This window comes from Lepidochelys olivacea (genome assembly GCF_965140295.1).
Source record: "Lepidochelys olivacea isolate rLepOli2 genome assembly, chromosome: 8".
Classification (NCBI taxonomy): Eukaryota; Metazoa; Chordata; order Testudines; family Cheloniidae; genus Lepidochelys; species Lepidochelys olivacea.
Window position 1 is genome coordinate 66,085,863 of NC_140418.1, and position 18,915 is coordinate 66,104,777.

Below are 18,915 nucleotides of genomic sequence, written 5' to 3' on the forward strand. Positions count from 1 at the left end.
AAGCATGTCCTCTGGAATGCTCGAAGTATGAAGAGGCATATGAATGTTTACCATGTCTGGCATATAAATACATTGCAATGCTTGCTACAAAAGTGCCATGCAAATGCCTGTTCTCACTTTCTGGTGACATTGTTAATAAGAAGAGGGCAGCATTATCTCCTGTAAATGTAAACAAACTTATTTGTCTTAGCAATTGGCTGAACAAGTAGGACTGAGTGGACTTGTAGGCTCTGAAGTTTTACGTTGTTTTGTTTTTGAGTACAGATATGTAACAAAAAAAATCTACATTTGTTTAAATTGCACTTTCACAACAAAGAGTGCACTATAGTACTTGTATGAGGTGAAGTGAAAACTACTATTTCTTTTATCATTTTTACAGTGCAAATATTTGTAATAAAAAATAATATACACTTTGATTTCAATTACAACACGGAATACAATAGATGTGAAAATGTAGAAAAACATCCAAAATATTAAATAAATTTCAGTTGGTATTCTATTGTTTAACAGTGCAATTAAAACTGCGATTCATTTTTTTGAGTTAATCATGTCAGTACATTGACAGCCCTATTTTTTTTTTATAGTATAACATTCCACCCTAACAGCCCAATCATGCCCCCATTAACAGAATGAGATCACAATTTCATGTTTTAATTACTAGATCTAATTTTTCTCACTTCTCTAATATGAAGTTGAAGAAACCACAGTCCTTGCTAGCCCAAATGACAACCGGGAAAAAAATCTTCTTTATGTTGTAGAGTACTGGAGCAGGATTTTTTTTTTACTGGTTTCAGACATGTGATGGCAAGAAGAAACCAATCATTTTTAATAATTCATTGTGACCCATAAATGAAAATTGTGGGGGTGCCCAGTATTGAGGATAATTAGTTATTGATTTGAGGGTTAAAGGGACATTCTTAACTTAAACATTGTTAATTTAACAAGAGTTAAAAATATTTGCAGATAGTAAACATGTCCATGCCAATTAGTTTTACAACCAAATTTTTCTGTTTTAAAAATATTCCTCTCTCCTCCACTGCGGTGCAAAAACCCCACAGAAACAACAAGGAAAGAACAGTGAAAATAACTATATAAGAAAATAACTATATAAGAAGATGTCACCTACACAAAGTAAACAAACTGAAAAAATGCTTTTAGATGTTACTGTACTTTTAGACTGAAGTGCACTTTTTAAATTTGGAATGTCCTTTTAGATCAGGCACTATTTGGGGATGGAGATGAAAATCAGACTCAGGATTTCTCCAGAAAAAAGGTTACACGTTTTAAAAAATAACTTCGAACGATCTTATACCAATGATATAAATTCATGTTTAATTATTACTGAAATACAGTGCTTTCATTATATTTACACATTTATAAATATAATACCATTAATCACTTCTGAGAATTACTTTTGTCATGTTTTCTAATAATGTCCATAAGATTATCACCTGTTACAAGACTGTTCTGTGATTGTGTAACTTTCTGTTGTTCTTTTCTCTTTTGGTCATGAAGATAAGGGGAGTTTAGCAACTGTGGAGGAAGAATCGTGCCTGTTGGTTTTACTCTCTTTACAACATCCCAAAAAAGCTTCTTGCTGTTGTTATTGATAAAAGTAATTGCAGTTCCACTGTGACCCAGCCTTCCTGCTCTTCCAACCTGCAAATGAAAACAAAGTTTATTTTAAATTGGCATTAGTAATCTATCTCCCTTCAGAATAAAAGAAGACTGCTTAAACTCCATTGTGTGATAGTTTAAAAATGTATTTTTGTTGCAGCAATACTGTACATTGGGTGTTCTTACATGAAACTGGATATATAGTAGGACTGTCAAGCGATTAAAAAATTAATTGTGATGAATGCGTGATGAAAAAAATTAATCACGATTAATTGCATCATTAATTGCGCTGTTAAACAATAGAATATCATTTATTTAACTATTTTTGGACATTTTCTACATTTTCAAATACATTGATTTCAATAACAACACAGAATACAAAGTTTAGAGTGCTCACTTTATTTTTGATTACAAATATTTGCACTATAAAAAACAAAACAAATAGTATTTTTCAACTCACCTAATACAAGTAGTGTAGTCCAATCTCTGCCATGAAAGTTGAACTTAAAAATGTAGAATTATGTACAAAAAGCCTGCATTCAAAAATAAAACTATGTAAAACTTTAGAGCCCACAAGTCCAATTGGTCCTACTTCTTGTTCAGACAATTGTTCAAACAAGTTTGTTTACATTTGCAGAAGATAATGCTGCCCGCTTCTTGTTTACAATGTCACCTGAAAGTGAGACGGGCATTTGCATGGCAATGTAGCATGGTCTTGTAGGCTCTAAAGTTTTACATTGTTTTGTTTTTGAGTGCAGTTATGTAATAAAAAAACCTACATTTGTAAGTTGCACTTTCATGACAAAGAGATTGCTCTACAGTCCTTGTATGAGGTGAATTGAAAAACACGATTTATCATTTTTGCAGTGCAAATATTTGTAATAAAAAAATAATATAAATTGAGCACTGTACACTTTGTATTCTGTGTTGTAATTGAAATGGATAAATTTGAAAATGTAGAAAAATCAAAAATATTGAATAAGTTGGTATGCTATTGTTTAACAGTGTGATTGATCACAATTTTTTAATCGTGATTAATTTTTTTGAGTTAATCACATGAGGTAACTGCAATTAATCCACAGCCCTAATATATAGTATTGTCATGGGCAAGTGAGTACTCTGAATGCTCTACTAGCTCTTAGTTGTTTCACAAAAGTAGCGAGGTCTAATAGGTTGGAACTAAGCAAAACATCAAATATTGCTATATGGGTAAGCAGAGTTCCCATTCATTATTTCATTGACATTTCAGTTTTTTCCAACAAAAAATGAAAGAACTAATAATGTTTAGTATACACATATGCTTTAAAAAGGTATAGGAACTGAGATACTCCTTCACACTGAGGTGGAGAGGGAGAGCTATATAAACACCACTGGCAAATAGAGGCATTATTTTTTAGTGTTCCTCCATTAATTCAGACTGAAGGTTTGGTGTTTCTTGCATAGGATGGAGGAGAGATTCTTCAGAATTCCCTTCTCCCTGCCCTCCTAAAGGGAACTTTTCCGGAGGTACGTCCATCCCTATGCGTGCATCTTTCAATTCAAATCATGTATGGTCTTGTTTTATTTTTCCAACAATGTTTTAGCAAGTATCTCATGTATGTTTAAGATACACGTATCTCTTTACCTGATGTACGTATTCGTCCATGCTTGAGGGCATATCAAAATTTACAACCAGTTTGACATTGACAAGGTCAAGCCCTCGCCCAAGGACTCCAGTGCTTACTACGACTTCATATTTTTCCTGAAATAATCCCTGAAGGGTGGGAAACAAAATAAATTATAATTACTTTCTATGTATGCTTTATTTCCTTGCAATTCCCCTTTTGAGATCTGCTGTAAAAGGGCAAGATACTGTTGGTTCAAATAAAGGGCAGTGTCATAATTTGCACAACAGACTATTCTGCTGCTGAAAAAAGAAGAAAAATAGTGCCCTACTGTACTCTTGATTTATGTAGCACACACAGAAATAAAATTTTGTGATTCAGTGAGTCCTGCTTAAAATGATACAAAACACCAATTCAGCAAGGCACAAAACCAGTCACAGACTAACTAATGTTCAAGTCAATTCCCATTTAAAATAAATAATAATAATAATAGAGTAATCTAGAGTATTTAAAATAGCCACTTTCTTGAAGTATTAGTAGAAATACAATCTGTGCTCTCATTTCAGTTTTCCATAAACTCTAGCATTCATTGTGAAAACTCAGTAATACAAGACAGATGTAAGTACTTTCACTATGCATTTACTTCACCCCAAAGAACAATATTCTGAAGAATAAAAATTATGCCTGAAGTTTAAAAACAAACATTAAATCCAGTGGTCTCTGGAATTGCATTAGTCAGCTTTTATGTAAGTGACAGACAACGACAAGATGCCTACTTTACTAACTCATTAAAACTAAATTATCTTTTTAAAAATAAGATGGAATGTTTCATAGTGACGTAGAGATCTCTATTTTAGGAAGTACAAACCTGCAGTATATTTGTTCTTTCAGTTTGTGATTTATCAGAATGCATCGATATGCATTGTAATCCTGTGATTTTATGAACAGCATCACTCAGAAGATCTGCTCCAAGCTTGCAGTCCACAAATACCAATACTGGAGGTTTGAAGAGTTTCTTATCCTGTAAAATTAAAATAGTTGTGTAAAACCTACTGTATCAGCATAGTTTATTTCTGGTCAACCACAGCTATTTATTTTCAATTGCTCATTTTCTCTTCAGTAGATTTTATACTTTTTTTGAAACAAGCATATTTATTTTTTTTAAAAATCCTCCAACGCCTAATAAAAAAAGGACAAGATTTAAGCCCTAATCCTGAAAATACTTGCACACATGTGTAATGTTACTTATGAGTCAAATTAAACACATGCATAAGGGTTTGTAAAATCAGGTCCCTAGTTTGCCTTGAAACAACTTCAGAAATAATCTTTTTGAAGATGTATTTTAAATACAAAAATGGTGAGTTTTTAAAATGTGAAATAGATCTGAGTTTCACTTAAATGCACATATTAATCTCTTACATAACTGCAGCTAAGATTACTTCAGAATGCTCATAAAATAAACCTAGAATTATTGTGAGGATTAAGGCCCTCACGTCTTTTTGTTTTATCAGGGAACCCCCACGGAGACATTCTTGAATGTGGTGGGGCAGATAACGTACTGTCCATTACTGCTCGTTTGCCTCACACACATTTGCACTAGATAGGCAAGAGCTAAATTAAACTAAATTAAACTTTATTCACTACAAGCATAGAAATAATTTGCTAAATAAAACACTATACTAACATTTAATATTTCAAATAGTTTTTTCTTTTTAGATGGTTCTTCTACCCACAAGATAATCTGGCGAACATTGGAACATGGCAGATTCTTTTCTCCAATGGTTATTCTCACAGGATTCTGCAGAAGTTGATTTGCCAGCTGCTCAATGCCAACTGGTATTGTGGCTGAAACCAATATGGTCTGACGATCACTGGAGGTGTTTTCCAAAATATCCAGCACTTGTTGCTGGAAGCCCATCTTTAACATGGTATCAGCCTAAATGAAAATATTAATTTAAGACAGTATGATGTTTTTCCTAATAATTTTAAGTATAGTATACAAAAAGACACAGGGAAGCTCTGACAATCATGCACTATTCTTTAATTGACATAATCAACACTAGTGTAGCGACATTGTCACCACATTAAAATCAGTTCTGATTTGAGTAGTCAGAAGAAAAGCTATGAAGAGGGATAGACACACTTCTTCTGTTGACACTCGTGGGGCGCTGTGGCGGAGCTTGCGCTCCTATCAGTGATGTAAACTGACATGACTACAGCCACTCAAGCATCTTTTACATAATACTAAATTCACTTTTTAACCCTGAGAAGTATAAACTATATTTTAATAAACATTGTGTTTAGTTGACAATCAACCACCTCGCCTGGGACTCCAGTTAAACCACTTATTAGACACTATGGACCTAATCCAGCAAAGCATTCAACGACGTGCTTAACTTTAAAGCATATGCTAAATTCCAAGGAAGTCAGTGGGACTACACACAAACTTAAAGTTTAGGACTTGCGTAAGTGCTTTGCTTGATCAGGACCTATATTAGGCAGCCACCTTTTATTTAACAGTCAGAAATATGAGAGCTCTAACAGTGGCCATTATCACTGTATTTTGATAACACTTGTTTCTAATTACAGTATTTAACTTTATATGAACTTACTTCATCCACAACTACGATTTTAATACCATGGAGCTGAACAGAGCTTTGTTTTAAAATATCTAATAGTCTTCCAGGTGTTGCTATTATAACCTATCAGAAGAAAGCAAAACATTAGAAAAGCAAGCTAATATGAGTTAAAGCTATATGAAAATTGTATGCAGTCCTTGAAAAATAATATGTTTGACATTAGCACTTGCAAGCATTGGACTACAAAAATGCAAGCTTTCTGTTTTTGTTTTTAGTAGGGACAGAAAAAGGTGGGTGACTATCAAGGGTACGTTACAGTTACAGCACATTTGTACCAATTATCTGTATTTATGTAATTATTCACGTTCAAATGCAAAGAGACTTGACATTCCTGTACATGATTCTCCAAAGCTGTGTGTACCTGAAAACAAATGGAATAATTAGCCCTCTGAAGATGATACCTGGAATTTATGAATGCCTGCAGTGTGTTCCGTGCCACAAAAATCTAAATCCTAAAGTCAAGGAACTAAAGTGTTTCCTGTTGTAAATTATAATTCCTCACTTAAGTGGCAAATTATACCCTTTGAAAGCAGCAAACTTATAAAGACAAGAAATCATTTTGAAATCTTATTCTTTATATGTAAAATTCAGAAGGATACATATAAATGTTTCATATCTGTAAAGAAATGTATATTACTATTAGGGCTGTCAAGCAATTAAAAAAATTAATCGTAATTACTCACACTGTTAAACAATAATAGAATACCTTTTATTTAAATATATTTGGATGTTTTCTACATTTTCAAATATATTCATTTCAATTACAACACAGAATACAAAGTGTACAGTGCTCACTTTATATTTATTTTTGATTACAAATATTTGCACTGTAAAAAAGAAATAGTATATTTCAATTCACTTAATACAAGTACTGTAGTACAATCTCTTTATAATGAAAGTTGAACTTACAAATGTAGAATTACGTACAAAAAATAACCGTATTAAAAAATAAAACAATGTAAAACTATAGAACCTACAAGTCCACTCAGTCCTACTTCTGCCAATCACTCAGGCAAACAAGTTTGGTTACAATTTGCAGGAGATAACGCTGCCCACATCTTGTTTACAATGTCACCTGAAAGTCAGAACAGGTGTTCGCATGGCACTGTTGTAGCCGGAATCACAAGATATTTACATGCCAAATGTGCTAAAGATTCATATGTCCCTTCATGCTTCAACCACCATTCCAGAAGACATGCATTCATGCTGATGATGGGTTCTGCTTGATAACGACTGAAGGACATAAATCCACATTGTGTAGAGATCAAGAACAGGAGTTTATTACGTACAGTGCTGACGGGAGTGTCACCTCACTTATTAGGCTCAGAGACACTGTCAATCAATTGATTACAATGGAATATATGGATTTTCATGGGCAGGGGAAAGTGACAGGGTACGCAGTCCCACACCCCCAGATAAGTTTAGCTGCAAGACATGATAGCACAGTAGCCAATGGTCAAGGTTACATAATGTCTCCGCCCATGGTCTCAAGTTAACAAATTAACATTTAACATTTAATTAGTACTTTAATAAATATTATTAGTATAAAATATGTATGTTGAATTCTGCTTTGGGATCCATAGGAATGAAGTAGCTCCTTTGATTGTCCAACAGATACATATCTAGGTGTAAAAGCAAAGAAACAGTGAAAGTATAAGGCAATAAAGATTGTCTTTCAAGTTGTTCATTTGTGTTTTAAGACAGGCACTGATCCCTGGGAAAGGGAGGAGGCCATATCTTATACTGACATGCTTGAACCTTTCATAAACTCAAGGTTGGATGTGTGGGAAGAACATCTCCCTACAGAAGAAACTAACAACAGAAACAGGGCTTCTTTGTTCTATTTACAAAAAGAAAAGGAGTACTTGTGGCACCTTAGAGACTAACAGATTCTATTTGTAACTTTAAATAAGACACAATTATTGCCCCCAACATCTGGCGTTCTGCTGACCAGGCATATCTAGCAAAAGCAAGTTATCTTTGGTTATTCTGCTTTCTCTTAGCTAATCACTATTTGCTAGGCCTCTGACCTCTTGACCAAACTCTGGACTTTGGGCCTGTACATAAATCCATATACCGGGTTATTACATCAGCAATGAATTTTAACCCTTCAACAATCCAAAGCAGTGCGGACCGATGCATGTTCATTTTCATCATCTGAGTTAGATGCCACCAGCAGAAGGCTGATTTTCTTTTTTTGGTAGTTTGGGTTCTGTAGTTTCTGCATCGGAGTGTTGCTCTTTTAAGACATCTGAAAGCATTCTCCACACCTCGTCCCTCTCAGATTTTGGAAGACACTTCAGATTCTTAAACCTTGGGTCGAGTGCTGTATCTATCCTTAGAAATCTCACATTGATACCTTCTTTGCATTTTGTCAACTCTGCTGTGAGTGTGTTCTTAAAATGAACATGTGCTGGGTCACCATCCGAGACTGCTATAACATGAAATATATGGCAGAATGTGGGTAAAACAGAACAGGAGATATACAATTCTCCCCCAAGGAGTTCAGTCACAAATTTAATTAATGCATTTTTTTAATGAGCATCATCACCATGGACGCATGTCCTCTGGAATGGTGGCGGAAGCATGAAGGGACATATGAATGTTTAGCATATCTGGCAAGTAAATGCCTTGGAATGCCAGCTACAAAAGTGCCTGTTCTCACTTTCAGGTGACATTGTAAATAAGTCAGCAGTATCTTCTGTAAATGTAAACAAACCTGTTCGTCTTAGCAACTGGCTGAACAAGAAGTAGGACTTAGTGGACTTATAGGCGCTAAACGTTTTACATTGTTTTGTTTTTGAGTGCAGTTATGTAACAAAAAAATCTAAATTTGTAAATTACACTTTCATAATAAAGATTGGACTACAGTACTTGTATGAGCTGAATTGAAAAATACTATTTTATCACTTTTATAGTACAAAAATTTGTAATCAAAATAATAATATAAAATGAGCACTGTACACTTTGTATTCCGTGTTGTAAAAGAAATCAATATATTTGAAAATGTAGAAAAACATACAAAAATATTTAATAAATTTCAATTGGTATTCTATTGTTTAACACTGTGATTGTGATTTTTTTTTAATCGCAGTTAATTCTTTTGAGATAATTGCGTGAGTTAACTGTGATTAATTGACAGCTCTAGTTACTATAAAAATTCAGGAGCTAATCTTTACTGCTAAGGGTCTAGACTCATTGTGTAGAGCAAGGGTGCCCAACCTACAGCCCACCAGAGCATTTCATAACGCCCACAGCCTGCTTCAACAGCAGATTAATTCGTGTTTTGTGTTCTTCACTGTTTTTTCCCCATTTTCTGTAATTCTGATACACATTTTATGCACTGATTTCTTTGTTTTTAAATAGACAATGCTATACGTAGAAACAACCCATCTAAATACATACAAAACAAGCTGAACTTAAAATATATATCAGTACAGGGGACTATAAATCTGATTAAAATATGTATAATCTGTTTGACCCACACAAGGTTGTGGCTTAGATTTATAAGACCCTCCTGTGTAACGAGGTTGGGCACCACTGATGTAAAACATGCAAATTCAAGTCAAAGGTTAAGTCATCAGTTTTTATTTCCTACACATGCCATAAAAACATCTTTCTTCAAGGAACTCTTTCACACAATGGTTCTTACCTTAACAGTTTGTTTTAGACGATGAAGTTGGGGTGGCAGTGGTAAACCTCCTACAAGAAGAACTGTTCTCATGTTTGGCAGACCAATCATCAGCTCTTTAGCTTGTCTCTCTATTTGAATGGCTAACTCTCTCGTTGGTGTCACAATAAGTGCAGACGGAGTTTTAGTCTAAAAAGAAAAAAAAAATATTTCTATCCACCATCGAATTTTCATTCTTTGGTGAAAACCTAACATAAATCTTTCTACAGAGACATAGTTATGTAGTGCAGTCATTTTGATTAATTAGCTAGTAAACAGCCTACTAAAATCATTCATGGAGCCAACTCTAATATTCAGCTGAAAGATAAAGGATTCTAATTGACATTTAGGTCCCTTTACACTGCTCTGGCAGTGACTGCAATGTAATGTATACCAACTTCAAAGCTCCTTTACGCGCCAGAGCAGTGTAAAGAGCCTTTAAGATATGCCTACACAGCAAAGAATAACCTGCGGCTGGCCTGTGCCAGCCAAGTCAGGCTTGAGGGGTTTGGGCTGCAGGGTTGTTTCACTGCTGTGTAGACTTCTGGGTTTGGGCTGGAACCCAGGCTCTAGGACCTGCAAAGTGTGGGGGTTCCAGAGCTCGGGGGTGGGGGGGGAGGTGAGAATCTGCCAAGACTCCAATCTCCCCAACCCTTTGAACTGACATGATGGCTAGTAAAAAAGACTGTCTTCATAGATAAATGGAGCAGAGAGCTGGTTGCCATAGGTTCAGATAGAGGTCTCATAAGGTAACTGAGTACCAAACTGAGGTTCCAGGTTGGGGTGGGGTCTCTAATCTGAGGGTAGAGATTCCCCAAACCCTTAATAAACCTAGTCAATATCAAGGGAGCAAAAATGGAAAATACTTTTAATGAAGGATGAAAGGCTGGTATTTGGACCTTAATCAAACTAACTGATAACCCCAATTTTTTCAGATCCAACAGGTAATGCAGGATGGCAGAAATTCTGGCAGGAAGGAGTGACACCACCACCATGGAAGAAACTCTTCCATTTCTGCAGGTAAGTAGTACAAGTTGACCTCTTTCCACTATTCAGTAACATCTGTTATACCTCTTGTACCTGTTGTATTTCTATAGAGCAGGAGGATTCTAACTCTGAACCACACCCTGAGGCAAGAACTGCTAGGTTAGGATGAAGCACATGGCCCACACTCAATGAGAGGAGATGAGGAGTGGACAGGAGCTTGAGCTGTGTTTGGACACAGATGAAGCAGGTAAGGGTACCAAGCTTGTCTCAGCCATGTCAGCACTATATGGATAACTTTGGCCCTCTCCTGTCTGATTTTGCTCATCACCCTTAGTATCAGCAGTGTTGTGGGAAGGCACAGAACAGACCCTTCTTACAAGACAGAAAAGAGGTGTCCCCCAGGATTGATGGCCCAGACCTCTTCTTGAGCAGAGAAGAGGGCACCCTTCTGGCAAAGAGATCCCCAGCAGTCCCCATTTTTTGAACATGCTGTGGAGAACTTGTGCATTTAGCTCCCATTCGTAGTCTTGAGAGCAGTACCAACATCATCAGATGTGTTGTTCTGAATACCTGGGAAACAGACTGCTGAAATTTGGGTCTGATGATCTATCCACCAGTTCCATAGTTTCATGGCCTTGGCACACAGAAGGACGATCCTGTTCCTTCTTGCTCATTGAAACAGAACATGCAAGATACATTGTCCGTCATGACCCTGATTGATGTACCCCCGATGAGGGGCAGAAAATAAAGGTAACCGTTCCTGACAGCCCAAAGCACCAACAGATTGATGTGGAGACTGTTTTCTGGAGTTGTTCATCTTCCCTGAGTTGTGAGGATATTGAGGTGCGCTCCCAATCCCAACAGAGATCCACCTGTTATTAAAGTCACTAATGGAGCAAAGCGACAGAAAGGAATCCCTGAAAAGACACGGAGTTGATCCTTCCACCAGTGTAGGGAATTACTCTCCTGTCTGTCCAATGTGTCTGACTGGAGAATGGATCATTCTGAGCCAACCCCAGAAGCAGTGGAGGTGTAGCCCTGCATGACTGGTCAAAGGTACAAGTTGTCATGTGCCCCAGGAACTGTTCCTTATTGTAGAGGGCTACACTGCATTGCCTGTACCAGAACTGCCAAAGTTACAAATCTGTCTAAGAGAAGGTAGTCCCTGGCTGCCAACAAGTCCAAATATACCCCTATAAACTATCTTCTGTACAGGGTTAAAGTAGATTTTTTTTACATTCAGTTTCAGGCAAAACTGCAGGGGTTAACATGGGACAGAACAAGGGCTGTCTGAGTGGAAGACAGCACTGCTTCATAGGAGCTGCCCTTAAGTAATCAGTCATCGAGATATGGAAAAACTACAATTGCTTCTTGTCAGGGGTAAGTCGCCACTGCTGCCACTGCTCTTTTTTCCAGAGATCCAGTGTCTTTGTCTTACAGGGTAGACTTAGAGAAGTACCGTCTATCATGCTCATTTACTCCCCACACATCACCACCAGGGAGTTAGGTGGAGCAGGGGAGCACAAAAGGTCAGAATCCTTAAGGGGTTATCTGCCTGTTTAGATGTGGTCCGAACAGTGGAAGGTGTCTGCCATACAGTCTTAGATGGATGTAGGAGTATCTCGTTAATGGGTAACACCACCCTGGAGGTTGTTGCGGACGATAGGATATCCAACAGTTTGTGCTGTGAATCCTTGACTTCAAGAGAAATTTGCTACCCACTTTATGACTTCTTGAAATTGCTGAAAATCTCTGGCAATGGATGGTGGTGGAGGCATAACCACTTCATCCAGAGAAGAGGATGAAATAAGTGTTTGAGGGGTGGCCTCTTTATCCGCCCTGGTTTCCTGGTCTTCAAACATCTCTTTGTGTGTGGGGAGGGAGCTCATTGGGGAGGAGAGCTGTGCAACTCTAGCCTCCCTATGAGCAGTATAGGTGGTCTGGCAAATTGCTGCCAAGAAGCATCCTAGGGGTCCCAGTCTGGCCACTAAGGGAGCCCATATGGAAGTTGGAACCAACCCTACATGCCCCTCCATCACCCTTGATAATAATAAGAATCTTCCCTGTGACTGTCGGGGGGGAGAGGAGAAAAATAATCCTCTCACTTCTTAACTAACTATAACTATACTAATTAATCAATCAACTATAGAAAAATAGAAAAGACGAAGCATGCTCGAGACAGACACACTAAGGCTCCCTCTCAGGCTGAGGCGGTTGAGAAGGAACTGAAGGGCAGTTTGTTCATACTCACCTATATGGACTTAGTGTCCAACACAAGGAGGCATAACGCACATGAAAGCACATTACTAACTGAAAATCTTTGATTGAGAGGCACATGCGCCGCTGAAGTGGAGCACCCATAAGGATACTACTCAAAGAACTATAGTGATTCTACTGTATTTTGGATCATCCTAAACTGCCACTAATTACTTGGAAAAGTAAAGCTATTTCCCTCCCACCCATAATAACCAATAATTATTATCCTAAAAATTAACAAGTTATAGAGACAAACTAAAGTTTTTCAGATGTCACCAGGATATAAATAAGCCATAGTGTATTAAAAGGGGGATGGGGTAGACCCTCCTAAATTAGAGACACTTTGATTTAAACCCACCAAAAAAAATTTCAATGTTCAAATGAGAATCTGGACTGAAAAGTCACCAAACTGTATCCTGAAACTGAAGTACAGAATAGTATGCAAGATCACCCATTGCTTGAAAACTTGCACTATGAAATGTAAGCATTCATGTTAGTTTCTTTTTCCTTACTTCAAATGGTATTGAAGTTAAGTATTAAAATATGCACTGATGGGCCCCTTTTGATGAGGTTGTGGGGAGCAGTCAGCACAGAAATAAGTTTTACCTACCCTTTAAAAATTATTTTACCCTCTGAATTCCTCTGGATATTTGCTGGTTGGCTGAAGACATCACAGCCTGAATTCATCTGTGAAATCACATGAATACCAGGAATGTCTTTACAGCCCTCATAGTATTTGTGATGTCACAGAATGATGCATGCTGGAACATTAGCAACTAACTCCTAAGTTACTGGGAAAACTACATAATTACTGGGAGAAAAAACACCAAAAGTGTCCTTTCAATAGGTCACTTTTTGTGAACAAAATGAAACTGCAAGTACAATAATGTCAATTAAGAGACTATATTTCCTGCCCACCCAACTAGAAAATATTCATAGTATTAAGGGGAAAAGCTCTTTAAAAAAAATAAACTAATGAGCTTCAATACAAAATCACTGCCATTCTTAATTATATTAAGAACTCTGGACTCATTAAGCTTCTCACCTCTTTCTGAATATATACGTAAACTTTAATTACCTCCCTAAACTTTAATTACCTCTTCTAAGGCTTTAATAATAACTGGAAGCAGGAAGGCTGCAGTTTTTCCTGAGCCCGTGTCTGCACTGGCCACGATATCCCTTCCCAAAAGTCCAACAGGAATCATCTGCATCTGGACAGGGGTTGGAACTTCATAGCCTGAATTCTTTAAATTATAGTTTAAAGTTTCAGGAAAACCACAGTGTTCAAACTCTATAATAGGTCTTGTAACTCCTTCGCCCTGGACAACAATACCTAACTGTAATTTAAGGTTCTTGATCTGGTCATCTTGCAGGCTTAAAATAAAGGAATGTTCTTTATAAGTATAAAGCGTGACAGGCAAAAGAGTTTCTGGTTTTGATTCTACTTTCACAAGACTGTCAGAGTTTAACCCTTCTTCCTTTTCTTTAGCTTGTAAAAGATGTTTGGCTTTACATTCTAAACTACAAACATCTTCATCTGTTTTATCACAAATATATTCACCATAACGACCACAAACAACACATATAGGTTCTCCAGGTTCTGCCCAGCGCTGGAATTTGCTGAAAGATTTAATGGGTTCGTCTACAGAGGAGCTGTCTTCATCAACATTTTGGTTGTCACTTCCCAAAGATTCATCAGCAAAGGGGAAGTCTGAATCTGGAAAAGTGTGTCGCTCTGTACATTCTTGTACTGCTTTATATAAATTACATCCTGAAGCAGAAGCGTCTTTTATAGCTGGCTTGACATCTCTGAAGTCTGTGGCCTCCACTAATGAGGGTTCTCCAGAAGACAACTTTTTTATTTTTGCTGTACAGCTTAGGTCATCATCAGCATTCCTCTTCACTTTAAGAGACCTTGGAACAAACATGCTTCAATATTCTGTGAAGAAAATAATTACAATTATTAGAAGGTATTTTAATGTGGCCTTGGGGAAAAGCTGCAGAGAGGAGCCAGCCAGAGACTCCAGCTGGTAGCCAAAGCAGGGACTATTGCACTGCAGCAAGGAAGCAAGGGGTAAAATAGGGTCCAGCCAGAGTCACCCCTCCCACAGCACACAGAAGTGTGGAGGGGAGACCACTGACCCCAACTCCAGGGGTGCCTACCCCACCATGTGACCTTGGAGAAAAAGTGCAGAGAGCAGCCAACCCAAGATTCCAGCCAGTAGAAGTAGCAGCCAAAGCATGGACTTTTAGACAATCAGTGAATTTTCTGCAGTATTGACTGGACTTTCTCTGCCCTGTGCTGATTGGCTGTTTGCTCCAACCCTCTCTGTCACCTTCCTTCCTAGTCTGTTCACCTCAGTTTCACTCAACACCTGGGCCTCTTACGCTCTTGAGGCCTGGCCTGTCTCCCACCTCCCTTTTCTTTCCATTTAGCTTATCCCATTCTAAGTAAATCCACTCAAAAGATGTGTATGTGTGTGTGTGTGTATATATATATATATATATATTCACATTGTTCACGCCGTTTATTATACCTCTTCCCCCACCTTTGTCTATTTCGGGTCTGTCTCGTCTATGTAGATTGTATGCTCTTCAGAGGAGACTTTGTATAGTACAGTGGGACCCCACTCTCGGTTGGCCCTTAGGCTCCACTATAATAAACATGATTAATAATAATTGTCATGGTTTATTTTTACCATGAAACATTACAAACAGTGAAATGTGTTTTCAAGGCAAGAGACTGAATCAACATTCAGAAGTACCTAGGAGTTAATTAACAGAGGTTTTGGTTCATACAGCACAGCTCAAGACTGTTGGGACCCACACACAATGACAGTATCTTCCTTTTCTCTAAACAATATTGAAAATGTTTATACCACAGGTCGGCAACCTTTTAGAAGTTGTGTGCCAAGTCTTCATTTATTCACTTTAATTTAAGGTTTCACGTGCCAATAATACATTTTAACGTTTTTTAGAAGGTCTCTCTCTATAAGTCTATATATAATATAACTAAACTGTTGTCGTATGTAAACAAGGTTTTCAAAATGTTTAAGAAACTTCATTTAAAATTAAATTAAAATGCTGATCTTACAACGCGGGCCTTCTCAGCCCACTGCAGGCTTGGGGTTCCATTCACCTGGGCCGGCAGCGGGCTGAGTGGGGCCTGTGGCCGGGACGCCGGCTGGCAAGGGGCTGGCAGCCAGAACCCCAGGGACTTTGGGGAAGGGGGTGGAATCGGCATATCCCCTCCAGCCCCCTGCCGTGAGTCACTCAGGGCAGGGGGCTGGGAGCACCTCCACGACCCCAGCCCACCGCCCTGACCCATGCACTCCCTTTACATACCCCAGCCCTCTGCCCTGACTTCTGAACCCCCCCCCCAACCCCAGCCCAGACTCCGGCACCCACACACATACCCAGCCCCCTGCCCTGACTCCTGCACCCCCCACACATACCCAGCCCCCCACACCCCATGCCCTGACTTTTGCACCCCCCACATCCCCACCCCCACCCTGAGCACCAAATTGGGGCTCTTGCACACACACACCCCACACACACATTCCCACCTGCACCCCTCGCACCAAATGGGAGCTGCCCAGGTAAGCGCTCCACACCAAACCACACCCAACCCTGAGCCCCCTCCCTCATTCTAGCTCCTGGCCAGACCCTGCACCCTAACCCCCAGCCTACTCCTTCACCCCCAGCCCTGTTCTCAGCGCACTCTCGCCCTCATCTCAGTGCAGAGAGAGGAAGAGAATGGCTAGAACCAGGAAGAAGGCAGGTACCCACTCTATGTGGGCAGGGCTGGGACCCCAGACCGGCAGCGGGCGTTCAGCAAAGTACTCCACTTAGGAAGGAACAATCAGTTGCACACATATAAAGTGGGAGATGAATGCCTAGGAAGGAGTACCGCGGAAAGGGATCTAGGAATCATAGTGCATCACAAGCTAAATATGAGTCAACAGTGTAATACTGTTGCCAAAAAAAAAAAAAGCAAACATCATTCTGGGATGTATTAGGCAGGAGTGTTATAAGCAAGACAAGTAGTAATTCAGGAGTTCTCAAACTGGGGGTCGGGACCCCTCAGCGGGTCATGAGGTTATTACATGGGAGGGGGGGTTGCAAACTGTCAGCCTCCACCCCAAACCCCACTTTTCCTCCAGCATTTATAATGGTGTTAAATACGTAAAGAAGTGTTTTTAATTTAAAAGGGGGGTCGCACACGGAGGCTTACTACGTGAAAGGGGTCACCAGTGCAACAGTTTGAGAACCACTGAAGTAATTCTTCCACTCTACTCTGCGCTGATTAGGCCTCAGCTGGAACATTGTGTCCAGTCTGGGCACCACATTTCAGGAAAGATGTGGACAAATTGGAGGAAGTCCAGAGAAGAGCAACAAAAATGATTAAAGGTCTAGAAAATATGTCCTATGAGGAAAGACTGAAAAATATAGATATGTTTAGTCTGGAGAAGAGAAAACAGAGAGGACATGAAAAGATTTTTCAAGGACATAAAAGGTCATTACAAGGAGGAGGGAGAAAAACTGTTCTCCTTAACCTCAGAGGATAGGACAAGAAGCAATGGGCTTAAATTGCAGCAAGGATGGTTTAGGCTGGACTTTAGGAAAAACTTCCTATCTGTCTGGGTAGTTAAGCACTGGCATAAATTGCCTAGGCAGGTTGTAGAATCTCTGTCATTGGAGATTTCTAAGAGCAGATTAGACAAACACCTGCCAGGGATGGTCTAGGTAATACTTAGTCTTGCCTTGGGTGTAGGGGACTGGACTAGAAGACCTCTCAACCCTTCCAGTCCTACGATTCTATTCTCTCCGCACTCCTTTTATAACATAATATTTTCTTATTGTAAAAATATTTTACATATATGTAGACCCTTTTGTCCACATATTTCAAAGCACTTTCAAAACATTAAGTAAACCTTACAATACCTACATAAAGCAAAACACTATTATCTGAATTTTACATATAGGGAAATGTATGCACCGATAGTTTAAGTAGAAAGGTCAATCATTCAGTGAATCAGAACTCATGATTACTAGATATTTACTCACATTTAAACAAACCCTTCTTTCCCACTGTAAGATTCCTTTAGAACAGCATTACGATAATATCCAAGGAGTGCACTGATATTTGCAGTAGTTTATAATGGTATATAACACTGGTCAAAATTTTTCAGTCAAAATTGTTTCTCAGTTGAAAGTTGGATTTTCAACCCAATGACATTTTTCATGAAGTGTCTGCTTTCTGTAGAAACTTTAAATTTTTTGTCAAAAAAATAAACATATAAAAAAATCCAAAAATCCAAACATACTCCTGCTGTGGTGCCTCTGGGAGCTGTAGTTCAGTTTCCTCATATCTACATTCTCCTCTAAGGGCTGGACTCCCCACTCAAACTGCATCTCCCAGCTGTGCACAACAGTGAGGAGCTTAAAAACGTAAACCCTAAACATGCCCACCCAGAAGACTAGGAAAAATAATAAAATTTGCATTCTTTTTTATTAATCTCATATATTTTTGGGGCCTTACTCATTATTTTTGAGTACTTGCAGCAAGTATGTTCCACATCACAAACATTTGTTGCTAGTGATGTTTAACACCAGGCTGTCCTGTCTACATTAGAATTTACAATTGTGTTATTAATCAAGCTGTGTTAAAACACAACTAAAAATGCAAATGAAGACATAGACTTGGGCCATGTCTACACGAGGGGTGCTTTGCCCCTAAAGGTATCGTATAATTAGGGCCCTACCAAATTCATGGCAGTGAAAAAACACATCATAAACTGTGAAATCTGATCTCCCCCGTGAAATCTGGCATGCAGCTGGGCGCTCCTAACCTGTGCAGGACTCCAGGGCTTGTCTACACCACCGCACAGGGTCAATCTAAGATACGCAACTTCAGCTATGCGAATAGCGTAGCTGAAGTCGATGTTCTTCGATCTACTTACTGCGGTGTCTTCACCGTGGTAAGTCTACAGTTGACACTCTCTCGTCGACTCCGCTTGTGCTTCTTGTTCTGGTGGAGTACCGGAGTTGACTGGAGAGTGCTCAGCGATCGATTTATCGCATCGACGCGATAAATTGAACCCTGCTGGATCAATCACTGCCCGCTGATCTGGGGGCTGGT

The 18,915-nt window shown here is 38.8% G+C and overlaps 1 protein-coding gene across 5 annotated transcripts in view; it reads right to left on the bottom strand.

Annotated features, from left to right (window-relative positions):
• DDX59 (DEAD-box helicase 59) overlaps positions 1-18,915 on the bottom strand; it is a 58,863-nt gene that overhangs the window by 795 nt on the left and 39,153 nt on the right. For all 5 annotated transcript variants that reach the window (XM_084637450.1, XM_084637448.1, XM_084637449.1 and 2 more), the window contains exons 2-8: positions 13,871-14,712; positions 9,513-9,680; positions 5,834-5,923; positions 4,906-5,157; positions 4,090-4,242; positions 3,242-3,370; positions 1,452-1,659 (exon numbers count right to left, since the gene is read on the bottom strand). In XM_084637450.1, the coding sequence (XP_084493576.1) occupies positions 1,452-1,659; positions 3,242-3,370; positions 4,090-4,242; positions 4,906-5,157; positions 5,834-5,923; positions 9,513-9,680; positions 13,871-14,701 (1,831 nt within the window). In that variant the 5' untranslated portion in view covers positions 14,702-14,712. The remainder of the gene's footprint in view (positions 1-1,451; positions 1,660-3,241; positions 3,371-4,089; positions 4,243-4,905; positions 5,158-5,833; positions 5,924-9,512; positions 9,681-13,870; positions 14,713-18,915) is intronic.